Source organism: Pteropus alecto, unplaced genomic scaffold, assembly GCF_000325575.1.
Source record: "Pteropus alecto unplaced genomic scaffold, ASM32557v1 scaffold98, whole genome shotgun sequence".
Lineage (NCBI taxonomy): Eukaryota > Metazoa > Chordata > Mammalia > Chiroptera > Pteropodidae > Pteropus > Pteropus alecto.
Genome location: NW_006443570.1, coordinates 16,403,625 through 16,419,043, shown reverse-complemented (window position 1 = coordinate 16,419,043; position 15,419 = coordinate 16,403,625). Strand labels below are relative to the sequence as shown.

Here is a 15,419-nt window from a genome sequence, read left to right as displayed (position 1 = left end):
ATATATGGATTAAAAAAGGAGAAGAGAAAGCTCTTCTCTATTTTAAAAGGCCAACTAATAAATGTAGATGGAATGATGGAGTAAGAAAAATCGGTATTTGGCAAGCATCATTATAATAATTCAGGCAAGAAAAATCAATGGATGATAAAACTAGAGGGTAAAAGAGGGTTGAAAAATGAGATTTTACATAGTCTCAAAGTATCTCCCTGGAAAACATCATGTTAATCAAGAGATAAAAGATAGCACTCTAAGTATTGAGACAAACAGATATCGTGTGTCTCCAGACCAGATGCAATGAAAAGGATCCTGTATCAGTTCTGTAAAATTCAGCCAAAAATTCATTATCTGGGTCTGATCAAGAGGGAACATCAGACAAACCCAAACTGAAAATCATTCTGCAAAATGACTGTCTTGAATTATAAAAAATGTCAAGGTCATGAAAGTCAGGGAGAAACGAAGAAGCAATTCCAGAGTAAAGGGGACTAGGGAGATATGGCAACTGAGTGATCCCGGATGGGGTCCTATGGCCAGAGAGGACATCACTGGGACGGACCACTGGATAAAGGATACACAGGAATTATTTGCATTAGTCTCGCAACATTTAAATGCTTGAAATTGTTTCAAAAGAAAAGAATATAAACATCATCTCCTTTTGGAAGACTGTTGGAGCCTACCCTTTGTTGCCTCTGGACTTTGTGCAAACTTCAGTTGTTTAGTGCAATTTGTTTACAGTTCAGCCTTTCCGCTAGACTGTGAGCTCCTTGAATTCCTGGACTAGGCCTTATTCATTTCCATTTCTCTAGAGCCTAGACAATGGCCAAAACATAGGAAGCACTCATAGCCCCTGATCTTGACTGGCATCTCCCTGTACAGGCTGACTGTTGGTAAATTCCTCCAGATATTAAGCTGAAATATGCCTCTCTTCAAACTATAGAGCATCTGTGTACCCTGCAGCAATGAACTATGTGTCCTGGAACAGTGTCCTGTTTCTAGGGGCATAGAGCCTGAGATCATAGGCTCCAAGGAGCAGCATTCCCGCCTCACTGCTTTGGGAAGAACAATGGCCCCTGTTTGTTTAATCCCAGCCCACTGTGACAGCCTTGACTGCACAGAGCTCACTTGTGATTCATGTGAATGTCACTCGAGCTCCCAGAGGTTTGCAGCCATAATTCAACATTTGTTAATAGCCACTTAAAATGTCCCTGAAATAGCTAACAGGCCCAGGGGACAGAAGGTGCTCTGCTAAGAAATCATTCCGGGGAGGCGGAGGCAGCCTTGGCCCAAACTTTAGAAGACACCGTTACTTCCAGTTCATAGAAACATTTCCCTCTCATTGGCTGCTTTCCCACACTCCATGAAGAGAGGGATGGACATCTATCTTTTGGGGCCACCAAGGAGAAAGTGGGACCTGAAATTCTCTACATCATCATGGTGGACATGCTAGAACCCCTTCCCAATAGCTCCTGTCCAGACAGAGGACCCTCGATCTCCACGTACAATACAGGAGGAGAAAACACGAGAGAACACAGTCCAGAGGATTCCATGAGAAAGCCGCCAGTTCAAAGAATAGAAAGGATTAAACAGAAAAATATAGGTATTGGATTAGAAGTCCAAACGTTTGTGTGTCGGTGGAGATGGCAAGAAGCAGAAGAATGAGAAGAAATACATGTAGGTTGAGGTCTACTGTGCTACATGGTTCACAAATTATTTAATTCTCCCAAAATCAAATTAAATAACTTGCCTAAGCTCATACAACTAGTATAAGATTTTAGCATTTAAATCAACACAGTCTCACTTTAGAGCCCAGCATTTAACCACCGTGATATACTGCCACCTGCAAATTTGTCAATCAGAGGAAACCCAGACTGAAGATTCAAATTCAAGTCACTGATTCAGATTCCTTAAACACATCTGTTTCTCCTAAAGTTATCATTCCTGCCACCGAGAGTCAGATTTAAAATGGGGAAGTGGCGGCAGAAAGAGTGAGCAGAGTATAATCACATGCACATCTGAAAACTGCTGCTCTCTTCTTAATGTCAGGCCCCTAAGCCCTCCCCGTCTCCACAGTTGGCAACTTGGAGAAATATCAAGTGCTACCCTGACAAAAAGAGACTTCTCCAGCCTGTGGAATTACATGGCCCTTCCACTTGTGTATTGCTGAGCCAAGAGACTGAGCAAGAGAGAGAGAGCAAAGGATTGGATGCAGATCTGCAGAGCTGGGAGGTCAGGAGAACCACGGGCCTACGTCCAGCTCCTGGAGATGTGATGCTTGTGATAGGTATGATCCAAAGCTCACCTCCCCCTTAAAAGGGAAAGTCGAATTCACAAAGTTGATGCACAGTGCTCTGGCTGTGCAACCAGTGAAACCAGCTGCACCCAAGATACATGACATCAGCCCAGAAACCACCTGCATGTTCATCAGAGGAAACCGTCAGAGGTGGGCCTACATCTGTGTTACTTCTCTTCTAAGGCAGGAAATGTAGTTAAAGAGTCTTGTTCTGGAGAGCTGGAATATTCTCTTGCAGCACAAAACCCTTCATCTAAGATGTCTTTGCCTCCTTTCTCAGTTTACCTGCACAAAGGCAAGGGATGCAAGTCAGCGCTAGAGGGCTGTGGGGACAACTGAGCACTATGGCTTCAAGAGAGGCTTCCCCTGCACCCCACTCTCCTGCTCTGGTCCAGCTCTGGTAGCTGCCAGGCTCCCGGTTCCCAGTAGAGGATACAGAAAAATTGAGGGATCTTTGACCTAAACTTCAATTTTTTTGATCTAAAGACTTGCCGATGAAAGGCATGACTTCACTCACTCAGCCCTGTGCAAATAAGCTCTATGTCTTCCCAAGAACCTCCCTGAGGAGAATTTGTAAGGCATAAACTCTAAACAGTGCCACTTTCTGACTGAGTGACCTTGTGCCAGGCGCTGAGCTTCTCTCAGCCTTACCTATGTTCAACTGTGAAACAGACACATTATTACATTTTCCACTTTCAGAGCTATTGTGAGGATCTATCTAATCATATAAAGAAAGCATTGAGGATCTGAAACCAGAGCACCTGGTTCAAATCCCACTTTCCACTAATTTTTAGCTAGGTGACTTTAGGCCCAACGTTTAACTTTTCTGAGACACCATTTCTCCGTACAAAAAAACAAAGCTATAAATATTATACATTTCATAGGGCTGTTATGAAGACTGAATTATTCCATGTACTTAATTTAGAACAGTGCCTGGGACAGAGTATGTGCTCAGAAAATGTTAACAATTATTAGCAGGTTTTATAAACTACAGTGTGTTGGTCAAATGAAAGAAATTCTATTTTTTGACACAGCCCGGGTGTCTACAGTAGCTTATGCCCAACGGTAATGCCTCATTGCCCATATTCAAGATTTGCTGATGTCAATACGGATTTCCAAAAAAATCCTTTTGCTTTTGGATGCCCTGTCACTATGTTTTATAACTAGCTCGTCTTAGTAATAATAAAAATAACAGCAACGGAATAGCCGACACTCTACATCTGGCCCAATGCTAAAAGTTTCACTTATATTACTTCATTCAGCTGCTACAAACAATGCTGTGAGGCAAGCGCCAGTATGATTATTTAACAGATGAGGAAGCTGAGGCCTGAGGAGGTTAAGTAAATTGCACAAGGTTATTACTCAGATCTGTTGTTCACTCCTGCAACACTTACTTCTGACACCTAATGTGTGGATTTTCCCCTCATACCAGGCAATTCTGGCGTTAGTGCTGACTCCACAGGTTAAGGGCTCAGTTCCACAGAACTGCCCCCACTTCAGATGCCAAGTACAAGTCCAGGCCACCCGTTCTCCTAACCGACTCGCTGTAAATTAGGGATTCCCATGACCCCCCTCCTCAGGTTCGATAATTTACTAGAATGGCTCACAGAAGTCAGAAACAGTTTACTTACTATTGCTGGTTTGGGATAAAGGATGTAACTCAAGAACAGTCAGGTGGAATAGATATACAGGGCAAGGTATGGAGAAAGAGGCATAGAGCCTCCATGCCTTCTCCAGGTGTAACACCATTCCAGCTCTTCCAGATGTTCACCAGCCCAGAAGCTCTCTGCATTCTTCATTTAGAGATTTTTATGGAAGTTCCATTACGTAGGCATAACTCATTAAATCATTGACCACTGGTGGTTAGCTCAATCTTCAGCCCTTCTCTCCTCCCTGGAGGTCTGGGCATGGGGCTACAAGTTCTAGCCCTCTAATCACATGGTTGGTTCCTTAGGCAACCAGTCCTGAAGCTCTCTAGGGGCCAATCAAGATTCACCTCCCTAGCAAAAACTCTGGTAGGGCAGAAAATGGCTTATTATGAATAACAAAAGATGCTCCTCTCACCCCAATCCCTCAGGTAATTCCAAGGGTTTTAAAAGATCTTTTGCCTGGAACCTGGAATGGAGACCAAATATAGATCTCTTATTATATCACAATATCACAGTCATGCAAGCCTGGAGCCTACATGTGTCTGTCACTAACTTCCGTGATTGTACCATGAGGCTAAAATACCTCATTATGTTACTGCCTCAGGTGCCAGAGCCCTTTCATTCTTCTAACACTTGTCATAACCCCCTGGTGCTCCTGGGAGGGCATTCTTCCCCCCATGAGCTTCCTTCCCAGGTCTATAGCTGGGTCTATCTCCAGCCCCACCTACCCCAGACTTATCTCTCATCTGTGTGCCTCTCAGTATCCCCAGCCTCCACGAGGAATCAGGCCTGGCCCAACCACACTCGAATTTGCTCTCTAGGGTTAGAGCTAGCACCCTGAGATTATGACGAATTCCTCTGGGAACTGCTTTTCAAGGAGTCTTGCATACTCACTTTGGGAGGCCAGGACATTGAAGAGCCACTCAAATCCCTGGCTACCACCACCCACATGCTTCCTATACTCTCTCTGGATGAATTTAATATCGGCTCTTTTGTCTCCAAGTGTTCTCCCCCAGCATTATTCGTATTTCCAGCTTCTAAAACACTTAGCCTCAAGGCTACGCAGTATTGGGAAATGGCAGGGGGGTTCTGTAGGGTGGATGTGCTGGCTACATCTGTTATCAATTCTTTCCAGTGCCATCTGCCAATGGCCTTCACCTCTGACCACAAATATCTGTTCAGGAAAGAAATAAATCAAAGATGTTCAGAGTTGGAAGTAACTTTAGAGGTCATTCAATCCAACTCTTTACCTGACATTGATCTACCACTGCAGCACTGCCAATAAGCAATTGTGTGGCCTCAGCTTGAGCTGATGACAGGGCACAGGTACTCTAAAATCCTAGGACGGCACCTTCCAACAGCTGGTATATCTCTGAACTTCTGCCTACCCGTTTTGGTGCTAGCTCTGCCCTCTGGCCACACACAGAGAAAGCCTCATTCCTCTTCCCTATGATTGCCTTTTAAGCGTTTGAAGACAGTGATCATTTTGCCCCCTTCCCTCTTCAAGCTGAACAGTCTCAGTTCTAGCCTACTCTCCTCATCACTCATGGTTTCTGTGACATATGAGGAGCATCACCTTCGGTCCACCATACATCTCTCAATGCCTCTTGCTTTATAGATGGGCCCAAGCCACTGCCAACATCAAAAGCAGCCTCGTCCTCCTTGTGGCTTAAAGCCAGATTGATGTACATACAGGAAGAATTTGCAGTTGAAAGCTGGTAGGGGTGGGGGATAGGAAAGAGAAGTTTCCAAAGAAAGCAGAACTGGGAAATGATGAGAATGCAGGCATTGATGAAAGTGTGAGCTGGAACAGTAGGGTTAGGTCAGCTCTTAGGATATGGACAACTCTGAAAAGGGCTTTCTTTGGGCAAAAAGCTCTAAAGAGGAACAAATCAGCTGTGTTCAGAGTAGTGAATCCTAATCAGAGAAATGCTCATTTGAATTATAAAAAATCTCCCTTGGAAATAGTTACAGCTCCCAGTAGTGATCACAGATCTAGAAAATCCAAGGTTTAAAAGACTTTTGAAACTAGTATTTCCTTCTTTCTAAGACAGACATAGGTCCATATGCCTAAGAGATTCTCCATTTTACCAAATAGATGAGATGGAGAAGCTAAAACTAATTGCTACATAGGGTTAAGTTCTCTAGCATAGCCTGATGTGGTTTCTTGTCCAGGTGATTTATTGAAGGAATGACATCAGGAAAAGCCTAGAAGGGAATGAAGCACGGCAGGACTGAGCAAGAGAAAAGGTATGCAAAGTTGGGGCTTCAGAAGAAGTCCAGCTCAGCCTGATTCCCTGTGAAGCTATGGGGTATAAATTGCACCACAGTTTGTTAGGTCTTGAGGCAAGATGACTGGTATTTAGTATTTAGTCAGTAAGTCACTGGTCACTGGCTTCCGTCAGGCAGTGGGGAGGTGTATAACTTCCTTTGTATCTCAAGAGAAACAATGCCAGTCAAGTAAAGACATGCTCCTGTTCTCAGTGCAGATAGGAGAGGTAAGGAGCTGTACCCACAGCAGCAGTAAAAGGATGTGGTGCACTAACAACACCTTCTACAGGTGCCCTTGCTAATTCATACATGAACCTCAGAGAGGTAAGGAGCTGTACCCACAGCAGCAGTAAAACGATGTGGGTGGTGCACTAACAACACCTTCCACAGGTGCCCTTGCTAATTCATACATGAACCTCGCTCACAACTACAAGACTAGTGTGATAGACACATTCAATCAGACCAATGAGATGAAGCCATAATGGTCCATGGACAGGGTTCTGACAATAGGATTCTGTACCTCCCTTATCCCACTATAGCCACTGATACTCACTGTATCAGGGTGTTTCTGCTAACACAAAAAGACAAGCAAATGGAAAAATATACCTGGTTACAAAATAACATCAACTCCCTCCCCCCAAATATAAGTTAAAGTTGTAGTTTCAGCAAACAAAAGTGGGATCAAAATATAAATTTTGATTATGTTCTACTGCATTAGAGTTCAACAGGTTGGCAAGTCCTTGAGAATCACCTAGTTCAACCCCTTTATCTTACAGATGAGGTAACTGAGTCCCATTGAGGCTAATGACTTTGCCCAAGATTGTGCAATTCAGTAAACAGAAGTCATTAGCCCAGGCAAATATGTTCCTTCTGAGTGTCATGCTTTGTTTCTTCTGAATATAAAATTCCACAGCCACTGAGGTAATCAACAGAGAACGTACCTGAGTCACGAGAAATGGGAGATGCAAAGATACTTTTGCATCCAAAGGATGATACTTTTCAGGATGTTGTTCCCAAAAAAAGCCCAACTTGATAAACAGGCTTCTATCACTATCATACGTTTCAGATTTATTAAATAATGAACATATATTTCTGATATTGAAGGCATCCACTACTGAGTAACCACTTAGCCTAGTCTGTGTAAACTGGTTTTAGGTCCACTGCATGGGAGGAATGTGATATATGGTATTTCAAATTTGCAGGGATGATGTAGGCCATTCATTTCAGGTTGTAATAATAGATCATGGGTCAAATGGCCCAGCTGGTCAAGTTTGATATTGCAACCCAGTTCCATCAATGATAAACACTCAGACAAAAAAAAAAGAGCAAGTATACAGCACATTTCCAGATATCTCTTCAGCCAGGTGGTATCTTTTTGTTCTGATGGAGAGAATTAGATACTTGGGACTTTGAAATATGAACTTCTCTATGGAGCAACATCTCTTACAGCAAACTTAGTGCTAAATGCTATCAATTCAGTTTTGGGGGGACTTTATTAATGGGATCCCAGGTTGGCTCTTATTATTATGCAGATCAGTAGCAAACTAAGATTCACTTTACAGAACATTTTCTAGAACTCATCTGTTCATTAAGGGAAGGTCTTTCCATAGAGAGAAAAAGGGAACCACTGTAGAGAGGGAGAAAGGGGAAGGGACTAGTTCCCAATTCAATAAGCCCCCAGGTGGCCTTCTTTCTTTAGCAGTGCTGGAGGTCTAAGAACTCCCGAGGACAGAGGCACAGACACATAGACTCTCCCCATGAGCAACTGGGCATTAATTCAGTGGCCAATACAGTAGCTTCAGCTTTTCTTTGCAAGTAGATGGTATGGGTCATTATAATCATCAGTTCCCAGTCATCGTCCTATTCCTTTCAACACAGCAGAGAGAATTCAATACACCCCTGAAAGATTTACTTCCCGACAGCTACCACCTAAAGTTCTATAAACCGGAACATCCCAACCAGAGGCTGAAACCATGAAAAACTACTCACCCAACTTGGCAGAGGTTGCCTCTCCAAGGACATGGTAAATGCTCACAAAACTTCCAAGCATCTTAAAGAATATGGGCTATCATCTAATTTGCATTAGATATCATTTAGACCATTTTGACATAAAGCTAGAGACTTTACACGTGAGAGTGAGTCAGAGTCTATACCCAGGTGCTGAGAGGTGCACAGTGTAGATGATCATGCAAAGAGAACCAGAACTGGTCCTCATCCAGAAGCACGTCAGGCCTCATCAGAGGGTCCAATGTGATGTCAACGAACACATCTCTGGTTCATCCTAGCAAATATCCCAGAAACAGTGGGACCAAGATGGCTTCAGGTAAATGCAGAGCTGAACGGTCAGTAAAGTACCATTAAAGGAGAGTCAGTGGAGTTCAGTTGTGAACCTAATACCCATGGAGGCTGAACTAAAAGGGGAATCTCACGAATGATCCCTGGGTGCTTCGGGCAGATAAGATAAAACATTTCCCACCAAAAAAAAAGGTAGTAATCAGACCCATTGAGACATATCTTCAGATTTTATTTTTACTCTAAACGGAACTTGGAGGAAATCTCTAACACCGTGGACATTACCCAGGAGACCGAGAACAAGAGGGCAAACCGACACTGACTGGGTGTGTACCGTGTGCCTGACCTCACATGCAAAGGTGTGATCCCAGACATGGGGCTAAACACACATGCACGCTTTATGTGACCAAATGGAGCTACTTTACAAATGCCAAAATAATACATGTAATTATATCCGAGATGCTATTATGGACAATTTTTCTTCCTTCTCTATTCTTTCCCACACTTCGCAAGTTTTCTCCAATGAGCATGGATTGTTTCTATTAGCAGAAAGTATATTATTAAAATTATAACAATAATGGGACAAGTCATCCTAATGCAGATGGATTTCCGGGTACTTACACTGAAAAGAGAGGTTGAAAAACAGCTATTTCACTTTATATCAGCTACAGAATCAACTTACACTCAGAAAACTTCAAGCCCACTTAATACACTCTAAAAACACATTTTGAGAGCTTATCATGTATTAAGCAGTTCTAAGTTCTGAGAATATAAAGTTAGTAATGATATCATGCTATACATGGAGGAGAGAGAGAAATAGGCAATGTATAAAAATTATCAGTCGTTAAAGAATTCAACTATTAAATTAAATTATCTCAAAAGTCCCTTTTAGCCTAAACACGTCATGATTCTGATACAAGGAAAAGCATAATGACTGCTGTAACAAAGCAGTAAGCCAAAATGCTGTTCAGAAGACAGAGGAGGAAGAGATTAATTCAGATTATGGTCATAGGGAGAGGGATTGGCAATGGTTTCCTGAAGAAAGCTACAAAGACATTAGAGCCGGCTTTAAAGGATGAGTAGGATTTAAATAGACATGGAGAGAGAGGTACAAAAGGTAAAAAAAAAAAAAGATAAGAAAGGTCCATCAGCCAAGAACTCTGGGTCAGTTCAGGAAACAGTAAGTAACTAATTAACAAACCTTTACTGGGTATTTACATCCTTGTATTTGGCATGATGTATGCAGAGAATGTGTTTGATGAGACAAGACTCCGGCTCTCAACTAGCCCTCTATGTGGAGGAGATGGAAAATGGGCTGTGCACTCTCTGATGGCAGGGATCTGGTCTGTCTTCATCACCACTACAGAGTATGAGCTCTATTTGATCTAAAAAGTTCTGGATGCGCATATATTAACATGCTGTATGCCTGGTACACAGGTTACCCAGCTTCTGTCAGGAGTTGGGCAGGATGAGTTTCCTGGGGTGAGTTTAGGGGCATGAGCTGGAACATGGAAGCCAAGAGGGTGGGGTAAGGAGAGGACTGATATGAACAAAAGTACTGGGAGAAGTGAAAGTTTAACATACAGCGAGAATTACAAATCCACAAACACAGAAGCTGCCTGTGCTCTAAAGCTGCTGATAAGTCACAATATGGAAGAGTGGGAAGAGCACTGGGTTAGAGTCAGGAGAGCCAGAGTCAAGTACAGGCTCACTCAATACTCCTGTGGGATACTAAGCAAAGCAGGGGGCCTGCCCTGTACTTGGCATCTGCCACATTACTAGAACTTGACACACCTCACCTCACCTGACTGGATCAGTACCACAACTCTCAGTGGCATATATTATCATTCCTTTTTCAGAGGTGGGGAAAGTGAGATTAAGAAACAAGTCCAAGATTACACAGTGAATAGGGGGCACAGTTGTAACTACGACTCGGATCTCTCCCCAAAACCTGCTTCTCGTGTAATAAATAATTAGAGGTGAGTTATGAATCCACCAGCTTTGTGCAAGAATTCCAAATAAATATGCCTCCTAAACCCTCACCTCCACATCTCTACTACACTCTGAGATATAGATAAATAAATCCACAGACATGCCTCTAACAAGTTCTCAGTGGAGAGATCTTTCCTCTAGTAAGTTAAATAAATGTTTTCCCTAAGAAATCTCAATTTTAAAGTAGAAATACACAGAACTATGGAAATCAGGTTAAATAAGCAAACTGAAGGGTCATTTGCATTTCTCAGTGTGAAGGCAGATGAACCCCAATGTGATGAGCAGAGAAGCAACATCAAACAGTCACATGCTAGCCACAATAGTGAGTTTGCTATCTGTCATCAATAGTTAGCTACTAAACCCCACCGTGACCTCCACTCTAAGAAATCCCATCTCAGTAAGACTAGGCTTTGCCATGGGGCTCCAAAAAAGAAGTAGCAGCCACCTCTCCCTCCCTAGTTTGTCCTTATTAGCATTACTCACCAACTGACTCCTATGGTGGGCTGCAAACAGGGCAGGTAGGTTGGACAATAAACTACTAATAATGATAATAACCCACCTTACATCTGCATAGCTGTCACAATGTACAAAAGGACTTTCACATATATCGTTTCACATGGTTCATTCTCCCAACAATGCTGTGAGTTAAAAAATCATGTATTACTACCATATGTTACATAAGCAAATCGAGGCCTAGAGAGGGTACAAATTACGACCTAGGGAAAAAGCTAGAAAATGATGGAGATGGGATTCAAACCTATGTCTTCTTACTCCTAATCTTAACCTTGGATCGTGGCCAGGGCCCCCCCCCCCAAGTCCGACATTCTCATTCCCACTTCCTTTCCTTCCCTTCTAGGTCAGTAGAGGAATCTCCCCTGAAGAGACACTAAGAAATCAAAGTCATCTTCTACTTTCCCAGGAAGGAAAAGCACGTGCCTATCTGAAATCAGATTGTCCCAGATGAGAGCTAAGAGTGTACCTGCATGAGCATAGGGCACACCTGTTTGTGTGGCAATTGGAATTCCACACCTGGCTTTCTGGGGTCTTTTAACCTCCACGAGCAGCCTTTCACTCTGCTAGAATCATGCTCATTGACTAATTAAAGGGTATTATGCACTTCATTGCACACAAGCTAAGAGCTTGGATTAAGGAAGCTTATGTGAAAGCATTAGCCCTAGAGGTGGCACTAGGTATGCTTTAGTGAAACAGAAAAACAGAAAAGGTAATCTACCTGTGACATCCCCTCCACCATACTTAACTTCTCTGATAAGTCAGCCATGGCACTTAAGAGACAGAATCCACCTAACATAGGACAACTGCAGGTAGGGCCTAGTAAATAAATCAGATGGAGAGGGATGTGCAGCAAAGAAAATAAAAGGCAGAGAGGCCAGTGAGCCCACTCCTCCAACAACCACCTGCAAAGCTCTCTGTTCTCTTCTGGTGTGGGGGCCCAAGAATAAGTACACCTATCCCCCAGGCCAAAGGGAACAGGGAGAAAGCGGGGAGTGGGAAGGATTACTCCTCATTGCAAGGTCTTGGAACAAACTTGACATCATGTTCCCTCTTGCAGAGGCTCAGCATGGCTGCTCAGGATGATCAATGGGTAAAAAAGACAACCCTCCCATCTGGGGTCTTCTCCAGGTTTCATGGAATAGATGCCCTGTTGATCCTCCCTGAACAGCTTGAAGATCCAGCCCTGAGATTCACCCATTATCCAGTCCTAGGAGAGAGAGCTCATACACTGAGGGTCAGTCCAAGGAGGGACACTCAACCAGATCAGTCTTGAACTTGGTGAGGATGGCAGATAATGACATACCACTTACTGAGTAATAAACCTTATCCAAAAGCAACTTCACTATTTGAGGCACATCCTGAAGAGGTCAAAGGCTCAGGTAAGGCTTTAAGGCCCAATCCTTAGCTTCTTGAGACCCCACCAACTCAAATGATGGGCCAAGTGCAAAACAGCGGCCCAAAGCCAAAGAATCTTTACTTTGAATTGGAACTTGGTCATCAATTGAAAAGAAGCCATTCGTTGGACATGCAGTTATGAGAATGCTTGAGAACTCTGTCCAGGATCTGCTACTGACTGCAGTTTCTCTCCTTGCCACCCTCTCTCTGCTATCTGTGTGTTTCATGTGTGTTCAGGCAAACAGGAACAGCTGAGTGCCTTTCCAGCTGCATGGTGCAGTGGTGAAGCTGAGCACTGCCACAGCACTAGAAAGCATGGGGTGGAATACAGGGATGGTTTCAGCCTCCAAGAATGAGGCATTTTTCCCATCTCTCCCCAAGCCACCTAAGACATCATTTGTGCGTGACATATAGGATCTCGTTTGCTCTATTTAGAAGGACTTTCAGTAGTGCTGGTCCCTTCCCCCAGTTCAGACTCACTTTCTCTCTAGCATACACTACTATTGATTTTTCTGTGCTTTTCCCCCACAATATTTAAAGCAGATAATACAAAACAAGTCCCCCAGGAAACACTAAAGGGTGCAAGAGGTGATGCCCCCGTCCCCAGCACTCTGGGCTTTTCCAGAATCAGAGAGAGCCAATAGCAAGCACAGAGGCTGTAAGCAGAGACTGGTTGTAGCATTAAAAAAAAAAAACTCAGAGTAAGAAGCCGGTAGGCAGTGGATCTGAGAGCAGATGGGAAATGGGTGCACCATAAGAAAGGTAGGTATGTCTTAATTAGGCAGATGGCCCCCAGGCAAGTGCCGATGACAGAGACAAGTCCCTTTGCAACTGCTGCACCTGCCATTCCAAACTTAAAATTGCAATTTGGCTGAAGGTTCTGAAACTCACAAGCTTTCAATTCTCCCTAGGAAAGCACGGGAGAAGCAGTCACACTGGGCTTCTCGAGGATCTCACAGCCCCTGATGCCCCAGACTTTTCTGGTAGCAAGGAGTCGTCTATACCTGCAGTCTGACCTGTTATGCCAAGTTATGCCTAGCAGCCCACTAATTGGGCAAACAGAGAACCCTAGCAGCAACAGCTCTACCCTTCCAGGAAGCCCCATCGTGAATGAGAACCACATCCCCTCTGCTTTCTTCTTTAATGAGCTCCACACTCCTCCAGGCTTTCCAATCCCACAACTGCTCATCCCCTCCCCACGCCACTCCTCTCACATCCACGTTGTTAAGTGATTGTACATACAGCAAACCAAGCCCTTCGGTTTCAAGCTGAAGCTTCCAGACAAGCCAGCCTGGAACACTTCACCCTCACAGGCATCTCTGACCATCTAGACCCTCCATCTAGACCCTCGTCTTTGGCCCAAGCACCCTGACCATCTCTTTGCTTCCAACCTGCCACCAGACCAACGGAAACCTGGGGTCCACGGCCTCTCCTCTCCCCACACAGAGCTCAGAATCCACACAAGAAAAGGGAGCAAAGAGACTTCCACACCTTTGCAGCATCACCTGCTCCAGCAAGCTCCCAAAGCCACTGGAACCATCCAGGCTGCCTGGGGCCCCACACCCCCTTCTCTGGCGGTTTTAGCTCCAGCCCAACCCACAGGATGCAATGCCTGATGGCACTTCTGAGCAGAGAGAGAGAGAGAAAATGCCACCTCGTCAATGACAAGCTGTTCCAATCATACAGCTCAGACACCGAAAGCCATGGGTAACAGACAAATCAGGCCTCCTTCCTCTGGTTGGGAGGAGGCCAACTCAGCACATCTGGCGAAGTGAACCCCCACGGCAAGCCCCCCCACGTCTGACCGAACAACAGTGCTCCATCCCAGGAGGCAGACTTCGCCAACCAGTTCCAACAACTCTGGCCGACTACCCTCTTGGCCTTCGACTGCTCTCCTGCTCCAGAGCACAGGAAGACCCTGAACCAAGCAGGAGACCACCAGCGTGGCACTTCTCAAGAGGACCAAGCATAAGAGTAAGCTGAAAACCAAGTACTCACTGTGGTGAAGTCTTGGTGGCCACACTCTTGCCCTTTGAATTTGCAGTAGAGCATCATATCCTTCAGGTCATGGCCCACGCGATGCAGGAACTCCAGCATGCTGAACTGCTTGGGTTTGTAGTGTTTGAAGTTGGCTTTCTGCTGCAGGGCCTCCAGCACCGTGGGGTCAGCCAGGTGCGGGTCCGGGATCTGCAGGTTGACATCAAGCAGGGCCAGCAGCTCCCCGGCATGGTACAGGTCATTGGTGGTGAGCCTGGAGAACCGGAAGCCATTGAGATTGCAAAGGGTCACGGCTGGGAAGACCAGACTTTGGGCCACCACCTCGTCTACCTTGGTGACATGCTGGTAGGAGAAGTAGTAGGACACCCTCTCGGAGCTTTCCACCAGCAGCAGGCCCAGGGAGCCCACGAAGGCCGCAGCCCAAAGTACACGCCGGATGGTCAGTGGCCCATACACGAAGATGTGGCGGATGCCGTGGAGGGTGGAGGTGTTGGCAAAGATCTGGAGGCTAGAGGGCTGCAGGCTGCCCTCGCTGGGGCTCTCCTTGAGGTCCATGGGGACCTGTGCAGTTCCGCAACTGGCTTCAGGTTGATCGAATTTCAGAGAAGAGTTTCCAGTCCTCCAGCGCTGCTTAAACCTTGACGTTCAAGAGAGAGAACCCAAGGCAAGCGTCAGGCCAGACGCAGTGGGTTTATCCTGAGAGCCCAGCCGCAAGCTGACAGGGGTGAGTGTTTATATAAAACCCATTCAAACTCTAGCTCCTGATTTTTTCCAGGCGATAAGGAGGGCTGGTTTTATTTAGGGAGACACCAAGGTGATGTGGAAGAGATGTGGGTGGGAAGGGAGAGCTTAGCCAATGGAAATAAAGTCCTCCCCCCTACACACGCCACTAGAGACAAGATTAAAAGCGAGAGCGAGGGAGAAAATGCTTAAAACAAGTCGCTGAGCAGCTCCGAGCCTGTTAACCAGTGCATAATGCCCCGTGTTAACCATCCTGGGGATGTCAGGGCGGCCACGCCGAT

General features: G+C 45.0%; 1 protein-coding gene across 1 annotated transcript in view; it reads right to left on the bottom strand.

Moving 5' to 3' along the window:
* Positions 1-15,225, bottom strand: part of ASIC2 (acid sensing ion channel subunit 2) — a 950,209-nt gene extending 934,984 nt beyond the window's left edge. The window contains exon 1 of the mRNA XM_025041608.1: positions 14,398-15,225. Within this exon, the coding sequence (XP_024897376.1) occupies positions 14,398-14,952 (555 nt within the window). The 5' untranslated portion in view covers positions 14,953-15,225. The remainder of the gene's footprint in view (positions 1-14,397) is intronic.
* Positions 15,226-15,419: the final 194 nt, after the last annotated feature.